We start from the raw sequence: 27,736 nt of genomic DNA on the forward strand, positions 1-27,736 counted from the left end.
CGTCACGTCTAAATAACTGTACAGCTATTACTCTCCAGAAAGTTACGTAGGCTACTGTACGTGACTGTGAGAAACTCTTCAAGTAGAGGCAGTCACTCAAGAAACACTAAACAAAGAAATCCAACCAAAATCCAAGTAGTTGGATGTCACTGATCCCGCCCTTCTTTCCAGAAGCTCGTTTCTCATTGGTTATCGCTCAGAGCCCTGTCCGCCGATTGGCCCGCTGGTCTGTCGGTTAGAGCGGTTACTTGGCCGTTCGGTGTTCCGCTGCGTTGGGGATCACAGGACGCAAATCAAGTGAAACAAATCTCCTGACAGAAGAAAAAGTTAATGCTGGAGTTTTCAAAGACCTCAGAGGGACACATGAAGGTAAGGAGACCAACAGGAAACGTGTTTGTGAATGCAGTGTTACGCTACAGACGTAAAGTTGTTGAGTTTTACCGTGTTTACACTTTTTCTATAGAAAGAAAAGCTAAGAAAAGTGCTGAAAAAAGCGGCAAAGACTTGCAGAGACCGCTAAAGTGCTTCTTTTTTTGTATTCAACGACACGTAAACATGTGGTAACTGCACAAGAAACGTTAAAAAATAACTTAACCGAGGAAGAAAGGAGTCAGTGACATCTCTCCTCCAGGCGCTGCGGTCCTTTTGATCTCTCAGATAGGCTACGGCTTATTTAATGCCTCTACAAAGGCTGCAGATGTTAAATAAAGCCTTACTCATTCAACAGTGGTTAAAAGTTAACTTTGTTCACTAATTTTTAATCAAATTTAAAAGCAGACTGCATAAAACTAGTAGGCTATAAACCGACTGAGTAGGTCGGTGACCTACACAAAAATGAGGTTGGCAAGCAAATCCAATTTAGTATCCAGACATGCAGCTTCTGGTCAGACATCCTGATTACTAGCATAAGGAAACAGAGCAGACCTCTCAGTCTGCTCTTCCCCTCAGTTAACCTTTATTTCATGTCATTTTGTAGGCCAGCTTCATAGCGTTTGACATATTCATGCACAAATTTAATTCTTCCCTTCCATTTTTTCTGCAGTGCTATCTGGAAGATGTTGTGAGGAAACATCTGGAAAAATAACACTTAAAAAGTCAGTCTTATAAACTAAAATGTTGGTTGTATATCTTCTTTATGAGCTGCATAGTCTTACAAACAGTCCTTCGGCTCTGAAAAGTGGATTTTAATAGACTATGGCATGACCCATGTTCATTTTCCACTCATCCTGCACACATAAAGAGTCACACTCACAAGCCTGGGCCTCCTTTGACTGACTCAGTGTTGCGTTTGCAGTCAAAGCTGCTGTGTTTGTGATGAGTTTACAGTGTTGCAGAGCAGGCACATGGCTGCCCAGGATTAAAACAAACAGGGATAAAAGGATTATGGACACAGGGATTTCGTCATCGGAAGTGGAGCTATGAGAATGTGTGGGAATATTTGTATTTCCCATGGTATCGGACCGCTGTTTGTATACCCTCATGATTCCAACTGAGGGGGATTAGAAGAAATAGTATCAAAATGATCCAAACAAGCGTGATGACACATGTAAACCCCCACTGGGCCAGACAGCTCTCATAACACAACACACACTCTTCTCACAGCGATTACAGTCGCCTGTGAAATTAGCAAGCAAGCCCGTAAAACCCAGACCAAGGGAGGTGTGTATGCTGTAGTTTAATTAGCATTTTAGCCCTGTGGTTAGGCCACAGACCATGAGTGCACCATGAGTGTTGGGGAAGGCACAACTTAAACACAGTCTGTCTGAGGGCCTTCTTTGTGAGAGGACGCTGCTGTAGGGATTAGGCTGGAGGTGCAGTTCACTTGAGTCACAGCTCATTCCTCTCTCTAAGGTCGGGTATAGATGGTAACCCCAGATTTAAAAAAAGTTAGGCACATGCATACAAGGGGTCCTTTTTACTTAAGGGGCTGCTCTTAATGTCTTCTAGATAGAGATGCACAGATGCAGTTTTTGGACCCCATTACATGCTAACAGGTAAATAAATGAATATATGAATCAGGACATATACATGATGGTTAAAAGTGGATTAATAGTAATAGTCGGATTAAATCTAGACTTTTGGGAAGGTTTCCACATTAGATATTTAGACACTTTTCTCAAATTTCTGACCGACACACCTAGATGATGCAGTTGGAGCTTGATTTACTTTTGCCGAGATACACCTTAATCTGCTCTACAGACTTTGATTCAAAAGTCAAGCAGCATAAATGTGTAAAGTAAGAATAAAAATGACAGAAAGGCAAGAGGCAAGAAGTAGTGACAGCATGGGAATAATCAATAAAAATATAAAATTGGGTATAAAGAAATGTAATAATAAAATGGGAATCATGAATGGAAACATTAAAATATGAACAAAGATTACAAATATAAAAAAGTCAAGTAAAAAATAAAAACATTAAACTGGGTATAAGGCAGAAAAATAAGGCACAAAAATATGGCATAATAAAAATGGAAAAAAAGATAAAATATAGAAATGGGAATAAAATAAAAAATATGAAAATGGAATTAAAGAATAGAAACATTACAACGGGAGTAAACTATAAAAATATAAAAATGAAAAAAGATAAAAAATAGAAAAATAGAAATAAAATAAAAATATTAAAATGGAATAAATAAAAACATTCAAATGGGAATAAAAAATAAAAATATAAAAATGGGGGAAAAAAAGAATAAAAATTAAGCAATGGAAATTATGTAAATGAAAATATAAAATTTGTATTTTTCAGTTGATTCTTGATTTTAAAAAGTGCCCTTTTCTATGAAAACTTTCAGTTTAAGTTGTTTTTGGAGTGCAGTTTTCCTGCTTGGGTTTTTTGCTTATCACTACACAGCATATTACCTTCAAACTAAGTAACAGACAACCTGACAGCCACAGAAATATTTAGATAAAATATGTCAGTCGCCCTCTGGCTGCGATATAAGTACTGATCTCACTGATGGAGCCAAAAAAATGTACTGTACATCTAAAATAAAATAAAATGTATATATGAAAATGCGTAAATTAGACTATTATGAAAATGTCTTTAGTTCATTTTAAAGTTCAGCCCCTAAAGTGCCTGTTTAGGAAAAAGCTGGCCCTTGTACAAATGTAGTTGATGACCCCTGATGTAAGAGTTTTAAAATCAAGTTACTGTATAGAATCATAACCTTTGATGTTTAATATCATGGACTGTTCCTTTGAGTGAAGCCACACTGTTCCAACTATGTCATAATCCTGTTTCTCTATGCTGATTCTGTTGAAGTTACATGGGAAACATTTAAGCTACAAGCTCTGATGATAAAAGACCAGTTGCTCCTGTCTCTCATTATGTAACCAGCGCTGACAGAGATCAGCCGTCTCCGCTGAAGACTTCCTGCTGTGGAAAGCTGTGGTGACCACAGTTCACCCAGAGCAAAGCCAGGGTCTGTTCACTAGTTCAGGTGTGCATCAAAGTCCAGTAAAAAGCAACATTTTAAGATGCTGCAGCAACATTTCAAAGGGAGAGCTTCTTTTTGATTCAAACTGTCTGTGATTAAGTCGTCAGCCACTGCAGAGTACATGTGTCCTTCACGTCCCACATGATGGCTATCATCTGAAAAGGATGCTTAGTGTTACAACATCAACAGCTTTGATCTGATTTCAAAGAGGAGCCCTCATAACATTTACTTGGCCTGAGTGCGGTTGGATGTTTGAGGTGTGGACACCGCGGGGCTTGTCAGCAGGACCAACACAGCTGTGAGATTAGAGTGCACAGACACTACAAAGAGACCACAACACAAAAAACCCAACTGTCACCGCAGCCCCCATTCTGACAAGAGCATGCAGTGGGATACAAAACAAAGTCATTCGATATTATTATTTTCAACAGGCATGATTATCACTGAAAGCAGACTGATCATGTACACAGCTGTAAGGCAGATGACAGAACAATTGGGTGCTGAAAGCTGAGTGTCTTATTATTTAAAATATTTTTTAAATACTTTTGTTTTTGTAAGTTTGTTAAAGGATTGAAGAAAAACTACTGGCCTGCTTCTCACTACACTGCATAATGTTATGTCACATGGGACTATATAAACCCATCTGATTTAGAAATTGACTCATGAGTGGCTCCAAAACAACCAGTCATTCTGATTAGACTGTAAAATTCATTCATATGCTGATGACACCATCATGTATGGCTCAGGATCCACCCCAGACCCAGAACCCTCCCAGCTGACGTATAATACTCCAATCTTTCTTTTCGGTCCACAAAGAGACTGGATGCTGCCACTTTTATGCCTGTGCTGGACTATGGTGACATTTTGCACATGCATGCATCGTCCCAGAGCTTGCATGACTGTTGCACAGACTGAAACACTGGCATATCTTTATCTACAAGGCTATTTCAGGCCACTTCCTTCATATCTTCTGACCTACATCAGTCAGAAGAGCACAGGAACTAAGAATCTTCAGTCTCAGGATGTTTTCTATTCCAAAAGTCAGATCTGAACCCTGAAAAGAGGTGTTAAAGTTTGCTTGTCCCTTCACTCAGAACAGATTGCAAAGACCTGAAACTTTTAAATCTGCTCTCATTGGATGCTTTTAACCCTTTATGAGGCACTCATTTAAATAATCCTAGAATATTATTAATGGATATACTATGACTTATTTTCTTTTGTCACTTACAGTATGTATTTAGAGTGTATGCATATTAAAATATTAATAATGGACAATAAACACATAAAACAAACTCAGATAGAAACTAATAAGCTTTTATTTGCACGTTAAAAAGTTATTTAAACACAAAATATTCACTTTACAAGACATGGTGGGGTTGTCTTTCTGACTAGTTTTAGAGGCAAGCCTTGACAAGCTACAGAATACAGTATAAGTAATGGTGGTACCTTCAGTTTCATCTTAATCCAACAGGAGGCCTAAAATAACCACACTATTGAATTAATAAGTGAATTTTAGCAGTGATGAGGCTCACAATAAAAATAAGAACTAATTTATGCCGTTTAAGTTTGATAAAACTGTCAGTGTTGTTAAATGACTAAAATCACATAGATTTCACTATTATACCATTTATTTTTTCTTTATAATTCCATTATAAAACTAATAAACAACAAAAATATTAAATTTCAATAATTAGGTTCACAGTAAAAATATATACTGATACAAACCAAATAAGTATAATAAAACTGTTAAAAGGTTATAAAACTGTCCAAAAGTCACACCTATTTTACTATTTTTATCTTGAAAATGACATAGTTTAATAAAATGTCTGGACTCCAGTTACCCTTTTAATGAAGATCTGATAAATTAGTAAAATTTACCACTGGATTACTATTTAATGTTCTAAATCCAGCTTCACTATAGAGTACTATCATCCTACATTATGATAGGTTTTATGTCAATAAAACACCCTCAGTATGGTTGCTAGATGAAATGGCCATATGTCTTAATATAGTTAACATTTTACATCCCTGAAAGGGTGCATGTCAAAACATGATTCCTCCATTTTTCATGCTAAAATTTCAGTAGATGCTAGAAATCCTACACAAACAAAACCTATCATGACATTTAGCACTACACTCCACCTTGATTATGTGTGAGTGTCATCCACCGCTCATGGTTAGTTAGGATGTTAGGGACATTTGTTAGAGACCAAATCAGATGTAAAGCTGCATTTCTCAAGTTCTGGAGGAAACAGGAAGTTTGAGATGCTGTAGGCCACTGCTGATTGGTCGGCTGGTGTGATGTCACTTCATGATGTTGACTGATGAATATCATTCTGGTTCTACTGTATCACAGAGAGTTGAAGGAAGTCTACGGAAGTGACCATATATGGTTCTGTGTACCTTAAAGGGTTAAGAGGAAGTCAGAGGCAGATATATCTCAGTGCAGATGCTTTAGTATTATTAATTTGCTGATGTGGTCGATTTAGGCAAATATTTCTGCTTAAATGTGTTATTGTGTGTCCCTTAAATGCATTTTTATTGATTATCTTGTATTTTCTGTGTGTGACTGCTTGTTGTGTGTCTGACACTGTTAACTGTTTCCTGTCTTGGCTAGGACACTCTTTAAAGAGATGTTTAATCTCAGTGAGGTTTTTTCCTGGTTGAATAAATCACAGGTATCTAAAAATAATAGTACAAGCTTGCAATGCCATTTAGCAGACGCTTCTGTCTAAAGCAGTGAAAATCCGAGAGTAAGAACAACAAAAACAAAGATCTAGACGGGAGGAAACAGCATCAGAGAGAGCCACAATGTCCTTCAAGTCTGATCGGACACAGGTGCTGCCATGCAGTTCTAAAAGCAAAGCAGGTTTTTGTATTAGACCTGTTTTTAAATACAAGTGTAAATTCAGTCCATTAAAATCCCTTCCATATAATTTTTTTAACAACCGTCTTTGATGAAATCAGCCATGCTATGATGTCACAAATCAATAAAAAGAACAAGCAAGCTTGACTTTAGTGTAATTCTCTCCTTTTTTATATCATCTTACCTCTCATTGAGCAAAAATACTCAAGTCAAGACAGCACTGTTGAAGTGACAACTACCTGTTTCTTTTTTTTCACAAAAGTTGAACAACATGCTCTGAATTTTACTTAATATATACGTCCTAGTTGGACAGCTTCAAAGAAGCACCTCTGAGCTCTGACTGCCGCTGGAAAACCTGTCTGGTTTCTTTTCAAACAGCAGGAAAAAAAGTGTCCCTACATTTATGTCTCCCTCCCAAAATAATAAGCACACATCTGCATAAAGCTCATAAATCTGTGAGCTGGATCAGATAGATCAGAGGTCGATCAGGATGTCTGATTTATGGGAATTGGAAACTACAAAGTTTTGTTTCAAGTTAGAATAAAATGACTGAGCTAGTAGACTGGGAACACACTTTTCATGATTTAGGTTCTTATTTTTCAATTCGAATTTCTCTGTTTTATCTCTCTCACAGTCCAAGCTGAACATGGAGAGTTTGACCAAGCCAGAGTTGCTGATGCTCTTCAGCATCCTGGAGGGAGAGCTGGAGGCCCGCGACCTGGTCATCGATGCCCTAAAGGTACATTTTAATAGAGCTGACAACAGGAGTAGAACTTTGAGAGTGCTTTTTGGCAGACTGTCTATCTTTTGAAATCACTCACTCGCTCCATTCAGGCTTGCAAAGTGGCTATTAAACCAGTGCATTTTAAGATGTAGAAGCATTTTATCAAACTGTTCAAAGAAAGCTGTCAAAACACCAGTGTGGCATAAAACTACAGATTCTTTTTCTGTTCATGTGGAGGGCTTGTTATCTATATTAACCCAGAGAGACATCAGCAGAAGTTGTATTTCTTAATGTGGAAAAACAAAAGTACCAGAAAGCAGGAAAACAGATTTTGCAGCAGTGCTTGTTTCTGTTTCTGACAGTTCTCTATCAAGGAATAACCTAATGACTTACAACAGTCACATTTCAAGCCTGCATGAGATGAAGTTGCTAAAAAGTGGAAGAAGAATTGATGGATTCCTGCTAAATCATGTTGTTATTAAGTATATAGTGCTGTGGTCACCTGTTACGTATCCGTCATGCATTCAGTTGTGGTTTTATTCAACCTCTACTAGACAAGGATCCGGCAACAAAATGATAAGATACAAATCAGCAATAGAAGGATAGATTTGATCCAAGTCATTTCCTGTAAAAAAAACCTCTCTTTATGCAGACAAAGCCCTCTGTTTTATCAAGCTCACATTCCTCTGGATTGTCTAACTTTGCTTAGAGCAAACTACTGTATGTCACTGCTTTTTTGAAGCATTGTTTGTTAGTAAGTCTTTTCAAAACCTTTTCAAAAGTTTAAATGAATAATGCACCTCTGGTAAACTAGAAAATAAACCAAGCTAGAATTCCCTCAGCATAGATTACACTACCTCACACTCAGAGTAAGAAAAAGTTCAGCTAACTCTCACCTTAGAGTCTTACTTTGGTGGGGTTAATGCTGACTTTTAATTAAAGGATTTTCAGGCTATTTTCCCACACTGTGTCCTTCGCTGTGCTGTGTCCTACAGGCCCAGATACTCAAAGCTTCATAGCCTGAAGGATGTTTGGCTCTGATTTAAAACAGCTCTAAATAATTTAGGGAACACTGTCTATGAGACATCATTCATAAACTATAAACTTAAAAAAGGCAGTGGGTAAAGACTTAAAAATGGAGCATTTTTGCACAAGATGACAGCACTTCTCTGAAATATTCACACAAACTGCAGGCTGTATTCTGACTATTAAACTGTGATTTTTACAGCCGTTTCTTCTCTTGGAATGCTTTCACTTTCCTGGTGTAAAATGCACCATTGAAAGAACAAACCGGAGAGGCAGCCAGCGACCTAGAGGGCAGCCGTCTCTGAGCCTATGCCTGAATGTTCATGTGTTGTGTCTAGACCACATTCCTACAGTTCTCCTGGGATCTGGCCATCTAAGGCAAGAAGACTTACAGCATGCTCGGTGCCCGATGACTCAATGTGAACGAGAGTAGGAGTGAACAAATAAACATTAGCCTTAACTGGAGCTTTAGGGGAATATGGCTGTGCTTCTTTCATGCCACAGACTGTTAACCCATTCAGGTCTGTGAGTGGATCTGTGTGAACGCTTTCAAAGCTTTAGCTGGGTTTTTAAGTGGTGACCTGCTGGATATTAATTATAGGGGTGAGAAAAATCTGATGTGAATGATCTGAAATCTGCAGGATGTTTTTTTTTTCCAGTGTTAAGAAATGACTTCATACCTCTCTGCTATTCTGCTGTTAAGGAATTGGCGATGTGGAATCTAGGGTCTCGCCCTCACATGAAAAAAGATTGTTATCAGTAAAACAACACAGTTCTCACTGCATGACTCCATGGACAGCAGTGTTTGTCTGCCAGCCTTGAATCAAAAAAACAAGTTGAAATAATTAACAGTATTTTTTGCTGAAAGATGACTCCTATAGATGTTGTAAATCTCCATAAAATGTCATCTTTCCAGTACTTCAGTAGTTAAGCTCACACACACACACTCCGTATGCAGAGCTAATTATCCAGCGTTTGCATGTTTACACTCTAAACTGAGAGGGTGGTTGTAGTAAACATTAAACCTGCATGCATCAGCATGTAAGCAGTCTGTGTAAGCATGTAAGCATTCTTTAAGCTCTGCAGTTTTCTTGAGTGACTGTAGTCTCTTAGTTAGGTCCTGACAGACATAGAAACTACACAGATGTAACAGTCAGAATCAAGGTTTTCAGCTGAGTACATTCACAAAAACATAGAATTGGGTTCAGTGTTGTTCTGGAGCAAAATAATGAACACAAAGGAAGAGTACAGATGCGAAGGCCAATTAAAAAGCAGCACTGACTGTCAAGGACCCCAGGTAAAAAAAAAAAGAATAGCTAAAGGTGCTATGAAGGAGCTGCGGTGTGCTGGTATATGCATAATAAGGTTGAATTAAAGTATACAATTACTCACTGCAATTAGTGCAAACCAGGGTTTCTTAGCTTTGATTAGGACTTAAAGTTGTAACAAAAATTGATGTAGTGAAGCCCCAAGACCCACTTGCAGGCCTAAACTCTAAAAATAAAATGACATTTTACCTACATTAGAACAAAAGCTTCTGCTTGACTGCATTGCATGTTTTAGATTCCACACTGAGTGGTGCTGCTGTCTCAGTCCTGTAAACAAACATTTTGATGAAAATATACGAACAAATGTTACGGCAGCAAATAGCATGAATCATGGTGATTTGTCTCAACAAAGAATATTGCACGTCATCTTCAAATACCAACACTCCTGTAAAATCTGGCGACTTTGTGCAGTTTGCTCTTGTTTTTAGTCTGAATGCAGAGATGAGCTTTCAGTGTCTCACTTCTCTTCAGGCCAGCAGACCTGCATCCTCCTTTACGTCTTTGTCCATCCTCATTCCATTTAAGTGTTTTTCTTTTAGGACTGGAGTTTGTTTTTTGGTCATCCTTAAACTTTCTGTGTGTTTTAAGGACAGAAGTCTTAGGTCTAAACTTTATTTTTTCGTCTTGTGTACCAGTTGCAGTTTCATGTGTCATGTCAGTGACAGGAATAGTCTTTAGCTGTAGTTATGAGTCATGCTAGGGTAGGTAGAAGGGAACGTCAGCCTAGTTCAGCCAGGGTGAGTCAGGGCACCTCACCCTAGCTCCGCTTCCCCTGCCCTCTTGTTAAGCCTGGGTCTGTTGAAGGTGGCAGTGCTGTTTGGGCTGCAATGGCCATGTGTTAGGGTAGGTAAGACAGAGAATGTCTCCGTGTTGGCATGGTCAGTGAGAGCTAGCTTTGAGGGTTTCTGCTCTGGGATGCTGGAGATCACTGTTCAGCCTACTGGAGGTGTGATGAGGCTAACTGAACCTGATCGGCACGGTTGACCTGTGGAGGCGAAGTGAGGATTTAACTTTTAGGGACTTCTTTGTTGAGCACTTGTTCTTTGTGCACTTATACATTGGTAGTGATACAAGTATCAGCTAAATGATTCTAACTGTTGGCATACGGATATTGTCAAAATCCCAATATAGTGCATCCCTACTCTTGCCCTGATTAGGGGCAAATCCAATGGTAACCAGTGCTGACCAGGCCTCGCTTGAGTCTGATTGGCTATCCTGAAATCCTTAATAATTGGCTTTCTGCCTTGTCAGCTTTCAATGGAAAGTTGAGAGGCTGCTTCTTTCTGTATGGATATTAAATTACACCAAAGGTGAGGAATATAAAACTGGCCTAAAATGGTAATTCTTATAATTACCGCTGCTAAGGAGGTTGTGTGATCAGCAGGGTTTGTTAGTTTGTTTGTCAGCAACATAACTCAAAAAGTTATGGACGGATTTTGATGACATTTTTTTAGGAAATGTCAGAAATGGCATAAGCAAGAACTGATTAGATTTTGGGAGTGATCCAGATCACCATCTGGATCCAGGAATTTTTAAAAGAATTCTTTACTATTGGGAGATAGGGCTGATGGCGGAGGTCTGCACTCTCAGAGTGCTTTTCTAGTTTTCTGTATGTGGCCCTCAGTTTTAAAAAATGAAAAATTGGAGGCCCATGCCATTAGCCATCATGCATCATTTAATTTGATTCTTCTCCCTTGATTAAGATTAAATTGTGTTGTTTTTTATAGTTCGAAAGCTATTTATCTAATGTTCTTGGGATAAAAGATGTTTTTCAATGAAAACAGTAAAAAAAAAAAAAAAAAAAAAGGATATCCTCTTAGGGCTTCTTTTCAAAGTGTGTGATTTGTCAGGCCTCTTTGTCCAGTCAGATTTTGTTCCATTTGAGGTTTATTTAACACTGAATTAATTTGAGTGGGTGAATAATTTAAGAAAGGTGGGTTCTAGTTTCTCATTAAGGAAGTGATGGTAGGTCTTGTGGCTTCATGAGTTGAGAGCCATTGGTGTAAACAGTGATTACAGCGTGTAATAATATAACACATACCTGTATGCCTGACTGAGAGGCTTAAGATTAATGAAATGCTAGCCGACTAGGGCTGGATGAGGGTCTGTGTCATGTGGGGAGTCAGGATAGGGCAAAGGCGTTACTAATGAGGCTGACAGCAGGGGGTTAGAAACTGTTCTTGAGGTGTGATGTTTTTTTCCTTGATAGGCAGCAGCCTCTCGCCAGAGGGGAGAGTTTCAAAGAGTCTGTGTCTGAGGTGAGCGGGGTCAGCTTGGATCTTACCTGGATACCTCAGGGTCCTGCAGGGTTGCTGCAGGGTCTGCAGGGCGGGTGAAAAGCTGCAGCCTGATGTGGTTCTTGGCGTTGGCAACAGCTTACGAAACCACGATGGAGGGGGTGAGGGTAGACTCAGTGATGCTGGTGTAAAAATGCACCATCATTGTCTTTATTATTGGAAAAGTACAAAACTATTAAATAACTATTAAAATCAACTTGGAAAATGCTACGGGGTAAAACTGTGCAGCTGTGCAAATTAAAGAGAAAAGGTAAGATGGGCTTAAATTAAAAGCAGAACAGGGGGAAGCAACAAAGCAAGCTTTTAAAGGATTTAATAAAGAAAACAAAGTTCACAGCCTAGATTTTCTTAGATGGGTCACTCCAAAGATCATCTTTATGCACATATGAGTGTTTTGTGTAGCTCAAAGTAAGAAGCGGCCTGATAAAAGTAGGTGGATCAATGTTAAAAGCAGCAGGAGTCCAGAGTTAGGATGCCTGATCTAAATCTTCTCATGTCTCGTGCAGTCAGACGCCTGGAAGCAGAACTAGTGGGCTGTAATTAGAGAAGTAGGCCCAGTCCTGCTCATGTTGTTCTGAACTGACGTGTCACTTCTAAACAAAGTGTCATGCAGGAAATGTTTGGCTCTGCCACAAATCACCATGGTAATATAATATCACTGCTTTCTTTCCTTTGGTTTTAGCAAGTTATCATAAGTAGGTTCCACTCTATCTGTGTTATTTTCATCCACTGTTTTTACACAGGATATAAATAAGTCCAGGATGTGAGATAAATGTTGTGGTTTTTCTATGGTCTTCTATATTTAATTATGCAGAACTATCAGCGGCATTCTAACCATCCGCTGCATTTTTCCACTCGTGACTCACTTCTGCAGCTGCTCACGTTGCGGCTTTCAAAAGGAAGTGAGTCTCTGGCAAGGCGCTGATTTGGCACAAGAAGCCCTGCAGTGATCCAGTAGTCCCTTTGGAAAAGAATAAAAGTCTGTACTTTGAGTTTAAAAGGGGAGTCAAGTATGAAAATGGGCCTTTTAATTAGCTGTTGAGTTCACATGGTGTGAAAGTTTGGGCTTATTAAAGGACAAACTTCAGTTTTAGTAAAATACAGATAAAATGGAGCTGCTTTTGGCACAACTGAATGCATTTCATTCATTCATCCCCTATCATGTGAATGTGATAGATGCATTTCTTCTTGCTCTGCAAGGAAAAGCATGCAGGAGTATTTCAGGCTGTGTAGTAATCTGCATAAGCAACTCTGAAATGTATAGGACACAGGGGTAAAAAGTTCAAATATAATTTTTTTTGCTATTTTATACAGATTTTGTCACCAATAATGCATGACTGAAGGAGCCAGGCATGTGTCAGCAAAAGATAAGCTGGATCGGACCCAATACAGGCATGGCACAAAGACGAGTTCCCGAGCAGAAGCTCGCAGGGCGCCAAGAAGTGTAGCCAACAGCCAGAAGCATGGAGAACAGAGGTAGACTGATGCATAGCAGACATGCTCTGAATGTTTAAGGGCATTGTGCATTTACAGCATGATGTAATGAATAGTAGATTGAGGTGCTTAGTATTAAGTCATGTAAGAAATGTGTTTCCTGTAATCCCTCTTTTCACTTCCTCCTCCCGCTGTGCAGCGGTGGAGGACGGATGTAGAGGAAAACAGCCTCCCTTTGTGTTTTGGAAGAGCACGTCTGTGTGTGCATTGAAGGGCTGCAGGGCGAGCTGAGAAAAAGAAAGTCTGTTTCTATGAGGGAAGCTTTGTTTGATACAAGTCCTTAGAATTAGAAAAATGTACGGCCTGATTATTCACTCAAGAAGGTAGATGAAAAACTACTTTGAAACATTAAAAACGCACACCAAAAGGTTTGTGTCCCCTCTGTGCATTCCATTTTTTTTCGTTTAATGATAAAAAGCCTCCAAATTAAGTTTTTGCTCACAAAGGATTTAATGCAGCTGCCACAGGGATGAAAGTCAGACTGAGTATATATCCTCAAGCAAAGTTGGTATAAGAGGCAAGCCTGATTCAAGCTGGTTTTATCTTTGACTGTAAATTGACACATCAGAACAGACAGTCATTGACGGGAACAAGGATAGGCTGCAGGCCAAGTATGTCAGCACGTTTAGCTTTGAAGCTTTCTCTATAAACCCTACACTTCAGAAAGAAAGACCCAACTCTTAGAAAATGGACAGTTTAGCTAATCCATTTGTTGCAATCAAAAGTATACATCCAAAAATATCTTTGGTAGAAAAGTGTTGTTTTGATGTGAATCAGCATTGTGTAAACAGCCCAAACAAAAGAGACCATGTTCCACATTTATAAAATATTCCACATTGCACATGAAGCTTGCCAGGGTGATGTGCGGTCACATTTGAGAGGCATTTTTGAATCCTCCTGGGCACTTCGTGTTTTCCTGTTTCACCCCTTCATTCTGTTTGATCCGCCTTCACAGCGTCCTCAGTGGACTAGATCAAATAACAGCAGCAAAGCCTCGCAGCCCTGCCCGCCTGTCTTTGTGTCTGATGAGCCAATGTTGGTGAAGACAATCAGAGAGTCTCTGATCTGTGGTGTCACCATTGATCAATGGTATCTGATTCTGTCTTAGTCAATTTACCAAGAAGAATGTCTTTATTTGCCTTTCTAGTGTCTTTTTGTAGAGTTGAGTTTTTAATGGGAGCAGACTGCATCATCTAAAATGAATTATCTTTTTTCTGTCTGATACCTCTTCAAATATCTGAACAAATTTATCTTTGTTTAGAAAGAGGCACCATTTGTCAATATTAGGGATGCATGATGCTTTTTCCTATATCTGTAATGCTAATATTTCCAAATATATTGTAGCTGAATATCCATATATGTGCATGCTTTTTATAGTACATTGTAAAGAACACCAGGTGTTGCCTGTACTAGAACAGTTTCTCTTATTGTGAAAGTTTCTGAAACAGACAATAAACAAGACAAGCAACATTAGATTCTTCAACAAATGATGTTTGTATTCTTTTATCAAATACTTACATTCAGTAATAAAACCTGAAAGTTATTTACTTTGATAATATGTACATTAAAGACAAAATTTAATTTAAACCTTGAGTCAAACCAAACCTCATCTAACTTTGGGAGAGGCACAAACAGCCTGCTGACGCAGTGAGCTCCATAGGGCAGCAAATAAAAATATGACCATCTCTTAATGTAGTTTATACTTTACTGTTGTGAATAATTCTCCTGACTTTAACTATTTGTATGGCCAATATGCATGACTAAATTATCAGCTGTAAATATCAGACGAAATTAAAATTTCAGTATAATAATTTACTTTTTAAGCTTTTAACTACCAATGTGATGTTGGTAAAATGTCGTGATATAACAATATACTACTCCTGGTGAGTATTTCTAACTGTAGCAGTTTTTTTACTTTGCAAGCATTATTTGTCAAAAGATGTTATTTGTGAATTATTTCCCCAGTATTATTGGTCAATCAGCAATCATGCCAGTCAGTTACTTGGCATGATTTTATTGTACTTACTCTAATTTATTCTGATACTTAAACGCACATTATGGCTTAAATTCCATCCATGCACTGATTTAATAATATTGATAATAATAATATTAATGATAATAATAATGATAATAATGAAATAAAGATAATGATGCTGGAAAAATATTGTTTTTGCCATGATTGACTAACATCACACTCACAACGACATGTTTATTTACCTGAAAAAAGCTGACTTGCCAAGGAATAACATATTTACAATATGATAAGATACACTTTATTTTCCCCTTAAGGTAATTTGTCTTGGAATGCAAGAGATGCACAGATGAAGCTGCAAATTAGAATAAAACAATGCAACCACATAACCCACACATATTGCACAAGACTCTCATAGAAATAGTTAAAAAGAAAAATGCTAGCAATAAATAACAATGACAAAGAAAAAATTACGGCAAAATAAAATCTGGTAAAGAGATAACACCATGACATTATTGCACAATCTGGCTACATCTTAAGGACACATAATTCAAAACCATGACTGAGGTGGGCACAAACACGTTTTTTAAAGCGGTTCAGTTTAAATTTGGGAATTCTGCATCGCCTACCAAATGGTAAATTTCATACTCAGGGTAGAGGATGTGAGAGGGATCAGACAAAGCTTGCTGTACCTGCCTTAGAACAGACTGTTCAGACTGTAGGGAAAAGTTTTCAGTCCTCCCTACAACCCTTATGGCAGTCTGCACCAGACAAGCTAGTTTTGGTTTTAATTGGACCAAGAGATTACTGAGAGATATTTATGATTAGAGATCTGTGTGATTAGTCACCTGAAGATTTGATGTTATCACTCTTTATGCCAGAATTCTTTGTTGGTTAAACTGATCATTAATATTTTGATTAATGTAGTCCAACAATGCTGGCTTAATCTTGTGTCTAAGGCCCACCTGCTACTTACTATTCAGGGTTGTAGTTCTGGTTAATGAATCTGCTCTCCCCACTCTACTGCCCAGATCTAAACCAGCTCAGTGGACAGGTGGAACCATGCAGGAGCAGTGCATTTAAACTGTGAGAATGTGTAATCACATTCAGCACATCTGCATGGGTGTAAGCTCCCAAGTGACTGAAGGCTGGTGGTGTTAGCACTGCTAACATTAGCCAGAGTCATTTACCTGTAGTTTAATGCACATTGAAAGTGCTAAACTTAACAGTTGTCAGTTTTGTGCCAGATGATTTGATAAGCTGTTTCAAATAACAGTTAAATATGCTGCGAAATGGTTTTGGATGATGTTTGGCCATTAAATGTGCTCAAATTATACAGTTGTATTGGCTTTTTCTTCCCTAAATATTAGTCCTGATGCAACCTTGTCTTTTATCCCTATCCCCATGTTTTGTACATTCACATCTAGTGCCCAGATTCTTGTTGGAATGGAGGAGTAGGGTTTGGTGGTCAGGGTTCATGGCCATTTAAATGGATATTTCCCAGAAGCACACTCTGAATTGAGTGCATATTAGGGGAAATCTCCAAGCATCTCTTCATGTTGTTGTGCCTATTCTTAATAAATGCCTCAAACAACTACTGATGAAAAATATCATTTGGTATGGGAAGATTCAACCACTAACCTTTGTGACTCTGTTTCAAGAGGCAAGGGAGCAAGTCTGAATTTATTAGTTATCAACAGGCTAATAAGTTACTAGGAAGAGCCCTAATTGTACCTTGAAAGAAGATCATTTTTAAAGGTGTTAGTTGGTTTAACGGTACTGGACTGGTGCATGCACTGAGGCAGTATCATGGGCCACTGATACCTGTATTGGTATCGAATTCATCATATTGAAGTGATCCCTAGCCTTATGCACCCTTACATAAAGGTGTTCTTGACAAAAATGCCAACACGATAGAGAGCATGGATTTTAAATATAGCAAAAGGAATAATAGCATCAGATAGGTATTCTTTATTTGCTGATACTCTGTGCTTAGGTGTCAGATTCTGTGCTGGAAGAGAAAAGCTTACCTGGTTGATGCCATCATCATTCATACTCTTAAATAGTGTGGTGTAGGAGGGACCTGGATTTACCTGCGTAACAGTGACACACATACTAAGCAGTTCAACGCTCTGTAAAAAGAGCGCTGGGGCTAAATATTTCTCTGCAGGCCCATTTAAAGTCTTTACTACACTTTAAACTTCTGAAGTAATCCGGGTATCAGTCATCAGGAACTCTGTCCTTGCCCTGCTGGAGGGGATACTGTTCTCTCTAATCTCTTGATCCTCTTTTGTTGAAACCCTTACGAAGACACACTGCCAGCTCTGCTTAGCTCCCATCTTCCCCCTCTCTCTCTCTCCCTCACACACAGCACACACACTTCATCCCCTTTTCACGGCAGGTCCAAAAGGCATCTGCTCAACCTGAAACGCCTTGCTGCTATTATCCTTCCTTTTGTCACGAGTCAAACAGAGAGCAAGTCTGTCTTGGCCCGGGCCCAGTCCGGAGCAGCTGTTCTACTAAAGATAGACAGACATACGCCATCTGTTGCTCCTTCCTTCTTCTACCTCCTTTTCTGTGGTAGTTTTTGTTTTATTTCTGTATTTCCTGTCCCTCTTCTTCTTTTGTCTTATTTACCACTCCAGAATTAGAGAGATGAATCACTGTAGATCAACACAGAGTTTGATTCAGTGTGCTCACACAGGCTAAATGCTAACATTAGTTTACTAACATGGACACTATGGGATTTAAAGATCTTAAAATAGCAATGTTTTTTCCTTTTTCATCATCTTAGTTCAAAGACTGTTGATCATAGCTCAATAAAATGGCTATTAGGTCTAAAAAGCAGTTCGTGTCCTGGCAGTCTGTAGGCAGCAATGTGAGCTTGTTGTCAAGGCTGTCAAAATGTTCGATGCTTAGATGTTAGTGGCTCTGGGGCTGGATCAGGCCCCTGAAGTTTTAGAGGCCCTTTGAGTAGACTGCTTAAAAGACCCACACAATATGCTTTTAATATTAAAAACACACACATTTTTCATTTGTATGATAATTTTTCCCCCAATCTGTTCGTCCCTGATCATACCTATCCTCGTATTCCTACCTCAGGCAGGTGCTTCTCTCTACTGCAGCATCTCACTGGGCACATTTTTGGCATCTGGCATCTTGCTCTTGCCAGCATATAAGCCAGAAAAAATGACGAATAGGAAGAAGACAAATAGGGTTGCAAGATATTGGATATTACCGATATCTGATTTGCCGATATTTACAAATTTATTTTAGCTGATAGTGACATTGATATTGAAATGAATTACAGACCTAAACTTCAGTTCTTAAAACACACAAATTAAAGTCTGAGGATGAACAAATTTCAGTCCTTAAAACACACCTGAAAGTGTACAGAATGATGATGAATAAAGAAAGATTTCAGCTGACGTAGTTCTGTTGGTACTGCCTTTAACTAGGCCAATATTTAAAGCTGATATTGACAGATTTGTATAGTTAAAATATCAGTTGTAAATGTTAGAAGAAATTTTCATATCTGGCGATACTGATAGTTCAGTTTTCAAGCTAATATCTGCTGATACTGGTATTGTACCAGAAAAGACAGTTAATGAACAGAGAAGTGTGTTTGCATCTGTTTGTGTAAGGTCTGTGTGCAGCAAGTACATATCAGTATTAGGGTGGGGCAATTCATCAAAATTCACATTAAACCACAATATATCCTACTACAAATTTCAAATCTCAGTAAGGTGCAATATGTGTTAAAATACCAGTTCAATACATTTTTTGTGCAGCAGAGATATGTTCCACCCATCATGCAGACATTTAAGTGTCACTTTTTGTAGAATAGTTTTCAAAAATCCTACTTGCCTTATTTTCTTAAGTTTTTCTCAATCAAAATGAGAATAACATAAAAATGATAATTCCCTTCAATAAAACAATTTATATCGAATTTGCAGTAAGAGTCAAAATAATGCAGTTACATATTTTTAATATTGTCCCGCCCTTGTTTAATCAAGTTATTGTTGTGCTGGTTAAAATATAGAATAATTTATTGCTTGTGTTGTTTGAAAATACATGAGATGAGGAACTTAAAAAATGAATCGCACATTAGATTATTTTCCCCAATTGTTCATCCCTAATCACTATGCTAGGAATACATCTTGAGAACATGTTCATTTTGAGTGGAAAAGCAGGAAAAGCAGTTTACAGACGCAGAGACTGCCAAGAAATGTGATGTGCACAAATTGAGGAGATGGTTACAGATGAGAAAATCTAAAACAATTTGATTAATTGACTGATTGATGCTAAAAAAAAAGTGTTTGCACATATTTCATGTGAAATCTGAAATACATTTGGGATCATTTGTTAGGAACTAATGGAATAGTCATACTCCATCATAGTATCAACAAGTACTGAAGCGGGAGTTTTCCTGCAATTTTTGATGATTAGAAAAACAAGAAACCAACCAACATGAATGCCTAAGACTTCTATTTTTGCTGCGAATATACTGGAACTGGTCTCAATTTTTTACATAAATCATATTAAAGTTTAAAATTCTGCTATTATAAAAACCCTAGTCAGAACCTCTGATCAAAGATACTGGGAAATATGATGAAAATGTGGACCAAATCTTATGGATAACAACCCAGTAATTGTTGAAACATCTCTCTAAACTACTAAACGTGTTGGTTAGAATTCCTTTCAGAAAATGAGGGTTTTCAAAGGCGCTGAATTCAGTAGTTGTTGATATATTCTATTTTGGATCAAAATTTTGGGCGAATGAACATCAACATCCCTACAGTCATGCTGCTAACATGGCAACAGATCTCAGTTTTTACATTTACAAGGCATCAGAAACAGCATTCAGTACCAGCTGAGACTCTGGGAAGCCAAAAAGTGAAGAGATGAAGTGATCCAAGAGAAGATCCACATACGAAGCCAAGTTACAGTCTTTCTGTAAACAAGGGAGCATAAATAAATAATGCAGTCCCACTCATTAACACCCCCTATCAACAAATTAATTGAACCTTATATTTCTCTGCTGCTCCTCAGGCCCAGCGTAAAGAGCTGTTCATCCAGGAGCGCTACGGCAGATACAACCTCAGCGACCCCTTCCTGGCTCTGCAGAGGGACACCGAGGCTGTCGGGGGTCAGACCAAGGACCCAGGCTGTTCCTCCCCCACCTCCAACCCTCTGGTGGTTCTCAAGCTGGTGGTGAGCCACTGCAGGAGGATGCAGGAGAAGATGTTGGCCCAGCTGGCTGCAGCAGAGAGCAGGCACAGGAGGGTTGGTTTCCATGTGTGCTTTTTAATTTAGGGAGGCAAACATGAGCTGGTTGCTTTGAAAAAACAGTTGGAATTGGAGATGAATTATGGAGAGTGATTTTCTCTGAAGGAGGCAACCAGTTAAGGATTTCAAAAAATTATTTTAAAAGTGATAGTTTGGTATTGAAAATATTTGGAATAGTACCCAAATTGTTATTTTTACTGCGTCTTTTGGAAGTAAACAGAGCACTGGATTATTTTAGGCTTTGTGTAACAACAAAGTGAAGGCTCTACTTTCCTCTGTAGGCGGGATGAACATGATAACAGTTTAGATGAGATAAACTATGTTTTTGTTGGCTTAAATGCGATCAGCGTTTTTGCCTACAAAGTAGTAATCATGTCATTTCAAAACAACTATTATGGGCTTGGGATTCCAAGCAGATCAAACTCATGTGAGGCAGTTTCATTCTTGACTCTCTATCTCCCCACTGTGTTTGCTTCAGGTCATTGCAGACCTGGAGGAGGAGAGGAGGAGGCACGCTGAGGACACAGCAGAGGGAGATGATGTCACCTACATCCTGGAGAAAGAGAGGGAGCGCTTACAACAACAGGTACCCTCTGATTAATAGGAACTTTGATTGCACTGCAAGTCGGTCCAAAATGTATTGGATTAATCAGAGAGGAGTTGACAGTCTGAAGGAAAAGTTTAAAAGTTTACTTCTTCTGACATTTTTGTCTTGTCTCTGCCTGTGCAGCTGGACTTTGAGCGGAGCCAGGTCAGGCGGCTGGAAAAAGAACAGCGGCGGATCACTGACCAGCTGGAAGAAGAACGGGCTCAGCACAAACAGCTATCCTGCGCTTTGGCCAAGGAGTGCAAGTGGGCGAGCGCCAGAGCCCTGGAGGAGGGTCACCGGTTGACTGAACTGAGCCGCAAACTGGACAAGGTAGAGACTTGTTCAGTCCAAGCCAGGCAATTTATTTCTTTTTTTGATGTTACAAATGCCAGGCCAGGGGTTATAGTTTGCACTCTGGAATCCTACAGGAGAAAGAGGCTTGTCAGGCCATGAGAAAGGAGCTGGAGGAGGAGAGGAGGAAAGCCCTGAGGATGGAGGCGAGGGTGGAGGAGCAGCTGGCTGAGTTTGACACAGAGAGAGAGCAACTACGCTCACGTTTGAAGAAGGAAGAGGCTCACTGCTGTCAGCTTCAACAACAGGTCTGATCATCTGATCACGGGCTACACGATAGTTTGTCATGATTCACTACCATGAATGCAGAGTTAGTGCATCACCTGCCTTTAAAACATGTCATGTCATGCTACAACTTTCATAAGTAATGTTCAATAGTTCAAGACCATCCTTTGGTTATTCGTGGCATTTTCATTTAAGCTCCCTTTACAGTGTTTCCCACACACTGTCAATACTTAGGTGGGCCACCCAGATATATTTGAAGCCACCCAAGTATATTTACTGACCATTTTTTCTTCCTTTTTCAAAATACAAAATTAACGTATAACCATCTTCATGTAAGACAGACTTCAACTAGTGCATCCCTTCTCTAAATGCACTGATGTCTCATGTTAAAAATTAAGTTTCATATGCTGTCATTTTTCTGCAGCTCCTTGCTGCCAGTATCCTCCCATACACATGCACATTAGGATAATGGTTGGGATACACTATTTCATAAACACTTAGCCGTCATGAACACACCTCACCTGCTACAGTCATTCAATATAAAGTGAAACATTTCAAAAGGCAAGTGATATGACTTGGGTGTTTTTATACAAGGTGCTGTGGATGAATACTGTCAGAAAAGCTGAAACAAAATATTAAATAAACAGAAAGAGGCAGGGCTGCACTAGGGCTTAACGATTTGGGAAAATTGCAAATATTTTTTCAAATAATGCAATTGTGATTTAATTTGCAATTATTTTCTGGGTTTCTCACCTCATGTATTTTCAAAAAAATGAGAGCAAGTAGTCATTCTATTTTATGACCAGCACAATATGAGACAGATGAAACCAGGGCTAAATGATTCAGAAAAAAATATTTAATTTGTATTATTTTGATTTGGATTGCAAATTGGATTTTTATTGTTGTATTAGAGAGAAGGATCATTTTCATGCTATTCTCATTGTAACTGAGAAAAGAAAAATAAGGAAAGTAGTTTTTTTGCAAAGTATTCTAAGAAACTGAAATTTGAATGTTTGTCCAATGTGTAGAGCAGAACATCTTTGCTGCAGAAAAAAAGTGTTAAACTGGTATTTGTCACAGATTTTAGGTTAAACAAATATTGCATCTTCTGTGATTTGAAAATTGCAGTAGGCCATATTGTTATTTAATCAAAATTTCGATTGATACCCCAGCCCTGGGCTGCACTGCAGGGGTTAGCACTCTTTGGCCTTTCGGCGCAGAGTTTGCATGTTCTTTCTGTGTAGCTATGTAAGGGTTCTCTCCAGGGACTCTGGCTTCCTCCCACCACCAAAGACATATGCCTTATGTTAAACAGTAGGGCTGGGCAATTAATCACAAATTAGATTAAACTGCAATATGGCCTGCTGCAATTTTCAAATTGCAGAAGTTAAGTTAACTTTAAATGTGTCAAAATACCAGTTTAATGAATTACATTTTTGCAGTGGCAGAGATTTTATGCACATTATGCAAACAGTAAAGTGTCATCTTTTTATAATGGTATACAAAATTCCTCCTTTTTGTGTTTTATGTATGTTTTTCATTATCAAAATGAGTAACATAAAAAAGATAATGCCCCTAAGCAAAGCAAATGACATCACATTTGCAATACGAGCAAAAATAGTAAGCTCATTCTATCTAAAACTAATGAAGCCTAGCGTTACTTCAAGAAAGTCATACCCCAGCTGCCATCAGCTGGTAGCCAGCCTCACATCCCCGCCCCAGCCACCTCCTTTATAGCTTAAAGCTTGTTGCACCCCCATATTTAATTTCATGCTACTATGGATTAATTGCTTCAGAAGTAATTTCATTGTTTTCAATACACGTGGTCTAAAGTATGGAATTATTTATTGCTTGAATTTGTCGAAAAATACATAAGATTAACCCAAGAATAATCGCATATTACATTGCAATGGCAATGTTTGGGAAAAAAATCGCAATCAGATTATTTTTGCAAAACGTTCAGCCCTATTAAACGGTGACTCTAAATTGACCATAGCCCTGTGAATGACTGGCGACCTGTCCAGGGTGTTACCCGCCTCTCATCCAATAACAGCTGGGATAGGCTTCAGCCCCCCGTGACCCCATAAGGGATAACAGTGTAGAAAAATGATGGTGGATGGAAAGAGGCAGGGTGGATGGCCATCTTTAACCCCAAAGTACAGCATCATTCTGGGGGAAATACTGATTTATATACAAAATAGAGGAGTGTGTCTCACGCAGACGTCAACTACTTCTTTGCTGCTCTGTCCGTCTTCTACCCAGCTGTTCTGTTGTAGCTGTCTGTCTCTCTATCCTGGTGAGCTAGCATCATCTATGTGTTTGAAGTTTCTAACAGCTCACAATATTTGGCAACATTTTCTCAGACAGTTTGAGTAATGATCACCAATTTTGTTGTGTTTTGCTGCTCTGCCTTTACGATTACTGGTGATATTTCAAGGCTTCATTTATGTCTGTAAGCTTTGGGCGGAGCTTCAGAAATATGGATGAACAAAATGCAGAGTACGGACATTAAGCCCCATAAATGAACCTTCAGCAGGGGCTATTCTTCATTCCTATTTGCACTGTCAAAAGCCCTTTACATATTGACAGTTGATGGTTGGATATTTACATCCCTGTTGCACCTCATCTGCTATATATACAATGCACAGGAGGGACAAAATTATTCAAACACTGATCTGACATCCGAGGTAGTAACGGGGCAGGCGGTTGGAATGTGAAATGTTGGAGCTAGGTGCTATGTGTATGTGCCTTTCATGCTGTTTATCAATACATCTAATCACTCTGTTGCAGACGCAGTGCAACAGTACAAAGACAATGGCAATGACAATGAACTTCATGACCTGAATGTCATTTGAAATGGTAGATCTTATCTCATGTATACAATTGCAACACATCTATCCATTTTTAAGTTTTAAATATAAATGCTGTGCTCCTGTAGAGATGAAAATTTAGTTTTTGATTCCATATCTCCCCATGAATAGTACTGTCTGATAAAAACTACACCATTTGTCCATAGGTCAGGAAAAATTATATGAAGCGAAAACATTTTTTTAATCTTGCAGCTCTGATGTGAACAAATAACATTGTGCAGGTGTCAAACATTGCCCATGCTGCATACCATAACCACCTAAAGTAGATCAAACTAATCTTACTGCAGTAGAATAAAATGAATTTGTCATTTTAGCAGATTTTTTTTTCTTTGCTTAGAATAATATTTTCTCTATGTTTGGCATAGGTAGAGGAGATGAAGAGGAAGCTGCAGGATTCAAATCTGATGACAAATGTCACTGAAGTAGTCAAAGCTCCAGTGGAGACAGAAAAGGAGTGGGCCACAAAGGTCCCTCTGAGAAAGCAGGAGACCATCAAGGTCGAGGACTTTGAGGAAGAAGGGAACCATGAAACTGTGCTGCCAAAAGTCACCAATGGTCACCACTGCCCGATGGAGACAAACGGGCACCATGGTGTGGGCACCACCTCAGAGAAGATCTGTTTACAGAACGGGAGCGAAAGTCAGACCCAGACATCCCCCTCCACCCACCCTCCGTCCTCTCCCTGTGCTTCTCCTGTCCTTGCCAAACGCCCACAAGGCAGCCCAAGCCCTGGTGGCTACCAGTCTCCCTACCAGGCTGGGATAAACCAGCGCTTCCATGCTGCTCGCCATAAGTTCCAGGGCACTGTTGACCCTGAGCCTCAGCCACAGGCTGCACAGCCCCCCCTCTCCCCAAAGGACACCCCCCCAGTGTCCAACACCTCCCCAGAGGCCAGCCCGGTGAAGCAGATGGCCAGGAGCACGGTTACTCAAGTCTTGTCTCGCTTCACCACGGCTCAGCAGAGCATCGCACCGAAACTAGCAGCACAGAACAATTCCCCCTTCGGTACGGACTACCGCAGCCTGGCAGCACCCCTATCTCCCATCATCGGGAGAGCTGCAGGAGCACTCCCACAGGGGATCAGGTCACCCACAATCGCCCGGGCAGAGAGGGGCAACCCTCCCCCTATCCCTCCTAAGAAGCCTGGATTGGCCCAGGCCCCCCCTTCCCCTGCTGCAGTGCCCAGGTCAGGCAGCCATTACTCGGACGGTCCCCTCTCAGGCAGCTGCGGCCTCACATCGAGCCAGGAGGGAGTCAAAGAACTGGACATGGTGGTCTCTTCTAATTAACGGATCAATTCATTGGTCAGTGAATTAATCAGCTGCTGCTCTGCTTGTTACATGGTGCTTAACCCATCTGTCAATATGATTAAGATAATGTCCTGTAAATGACTGATTTTATATTCCATCTTTATACCAGAGGTCCATCTAAACACTGTTACAGCTGTATTTATTAGATTTAAGAAACAGAAGCCAGCTCAGTTTCCCATAATAACAAGGAAATATAGTTTATTTACTGGAAAACGTAACTTATTTCTTCTTATCCTAGTATCAAAATGCAAGTTTGCTTTGATAAAGCATCTTGTTTTCTTGAGGAATTGACACATGATGATGGCAAAACCAGCTTTATTAGCTGGAGATAACATGAATAAGTCAAGCTCTCAAAAACAACTGGAAAGGAGAAACAGTAAAACAATGGTTTAGATACATATCTGTTTAGGGCTTCTATATTAAACATTTATTTGTTAAGTAATTATCTTATCAAGTAGTAAACAGCCTGGTACTTATAAGCAGTTTCAAAAGATACTTTCAAAGTGCCAATACTGTATTTAAGGCACGTTATAGTGTTATTTTATAATGGCATACTTCCAAAGAATACCGATGATGCCATCATCTGAGTAGAGCATATCCTCCTCTTTACTCTGTTGCTTCCTATTCCAACAAATACCGTGTATATGAACTGTAAACTTTTATCTGTAAAGACTAGTGTAACAAGCAGCTCTTGGATCAATGTTTGTATGCACTCAAATGTACTTAACTGTAGTTTTTATACATATGTATAGTTCATTTTATACTTTCCTTTTTTGTTATTAATGTATAAAGATGTTACAAAACAGATCTATGTAATCTGATTAGTGTAGAGCTGAGCTTCATGTATCACTTTAATGTTGTATAGAAGTGGTAAATTTAAAAGCTCACACAGTATGGATGCGCAGAAAAGAGTGAGACTAATGATAATTATTTGTCATTTATAACTCAATAAACATTGTTTTTTTTTTTTTTTTTAAATACCAACCATGGCTTTTAAAAACACGCCAACTGCTATGTTTAAAAAAAATGGGAGATCCAAAAGAAGATTTTGTTAGAGGTGCACTTGTCATAGAAAAATAAAACTCAAAGATGCCCTCTTTGAATAATTAGGATACCTTTATGGTCAGGAAGATCTTAAAAACACATTTTGATGTGTTTCACCACCTAGCCTCTGATTGGACTTCTGATAAATGGAAGCTAAAATGTCCACATTTAAGGTCAGTGTTGTTAAATTAAAGTCATGTTATTTGTAAAGAGAATCCCTTAGAGTTGTTTCCTTGTTAATTCTCCATATCACAGACTGCTATGTTGTTGATTCTTTTTTATTTTATCAGATCCAGTACTGTATATGCTGGAAAGTGACAGATGTAATAAATTAATCCCAAAGATGATAATGATTTTATGTCTTTATTGATAAAAGTAGTTACATGTTACTGCTATGCAGCTGTACACCTGTGAATGCAAACTAAATCATTAATCTAACAGTTCATTCAAAAACACTCTTGACATACATTTAAGCATTTTTTATTGCAAAATGAAAAAGCAGTTTTACTTGGTGGAGAGGGATGCTCCCTGGGTTAGTCAAGTAGCATGCTTTTACTTAGCAAGAGACCCCCATACAGATAGATGAATTTATGACAATGTGCATTGATTACAGTAAAATGAGTTCAAAAGCAATTAATCCATGGTAGCATGAATCTGATTATAAGGTTGCAACAAGCTTTATGCTATAAAGGAGGAGGCTGGGGTGGAGGAGGTCAAGCTTTGGCACTAGCAGTGTGGTGCATCAGCATTAATGCAAGCAGGGATAAGTGAGAACTCCAGTGGACTGTGTTGAGAGAAAGAGCTGTGACTGGCTGTGGAAACTGGGATGCGATAACTGGGATCAGCTGGCTTTCAGCTGATCATGGCTGGGCTTATGACTACCGTGTCCTGTATGAACTAACCAATTGTTCCAT

The 27,736-nt window shown here is 39.0% G+C and overlaps 1 protein-coding gene across 2 annotated transcripts; it reads left to right on the forward strand.

Moving 5' to 3' along the window:
* The first annotated feature begins 243 nt into the window (after positions 1–243).
* On the forward strand, positions 244–27,157 carry cttnbp2nla (CTTNBP2 N-terminal like a). Of its 2 annotated transcripts, XM_041783743.1 has the most exons (8): positions 251–369; positions 1,043–1,094; positions 6,938–7,042; positions 20,197–20,430; positions 20,912–21,019; positions 21,164–21,352; positions 21,451–21,621; positions 24,834–27,157. In XM_041783743.1, exons 3-8 carry the CDS (start codon positions 6,950–6,952, stop codon positions 25,755–25,757), a joined length of 1,719 nt encoding a protein of 572 aa, XP_041639677.1. In that variant the 5' UTR covers positions 251–369; positions 1,043–1,094; positions 6,938–6,949; the 3' UTR covers positions 25,758–27,157. The 2 variants fall into 2 exon arrangements, with proteins under 2 accessions (XP_041639676.1, XP_041639677.1); XM_041783742.1 differs by lacking the exon at positions 1,043–1,094 and having other exon boundaries at positions 244–369.
* The last annotated feature ends 579 nt before the right edge of the window (positions 27,158–27,736 follow it).

This window comes from Cheilinus undulatus, linkage group 3 (genome assembly GCF_018320785.1).
Source record: "Cheilinus undulatus linkage group 3, ASM1832078v1, whole genome shotgun sequence".
Taxonomy (NCBI): Eukaryota; Metazoa; Chordata; class Actinopteri; order Labriformes; family Labridae; genus Cheilinus; species Cheilinus undulatus.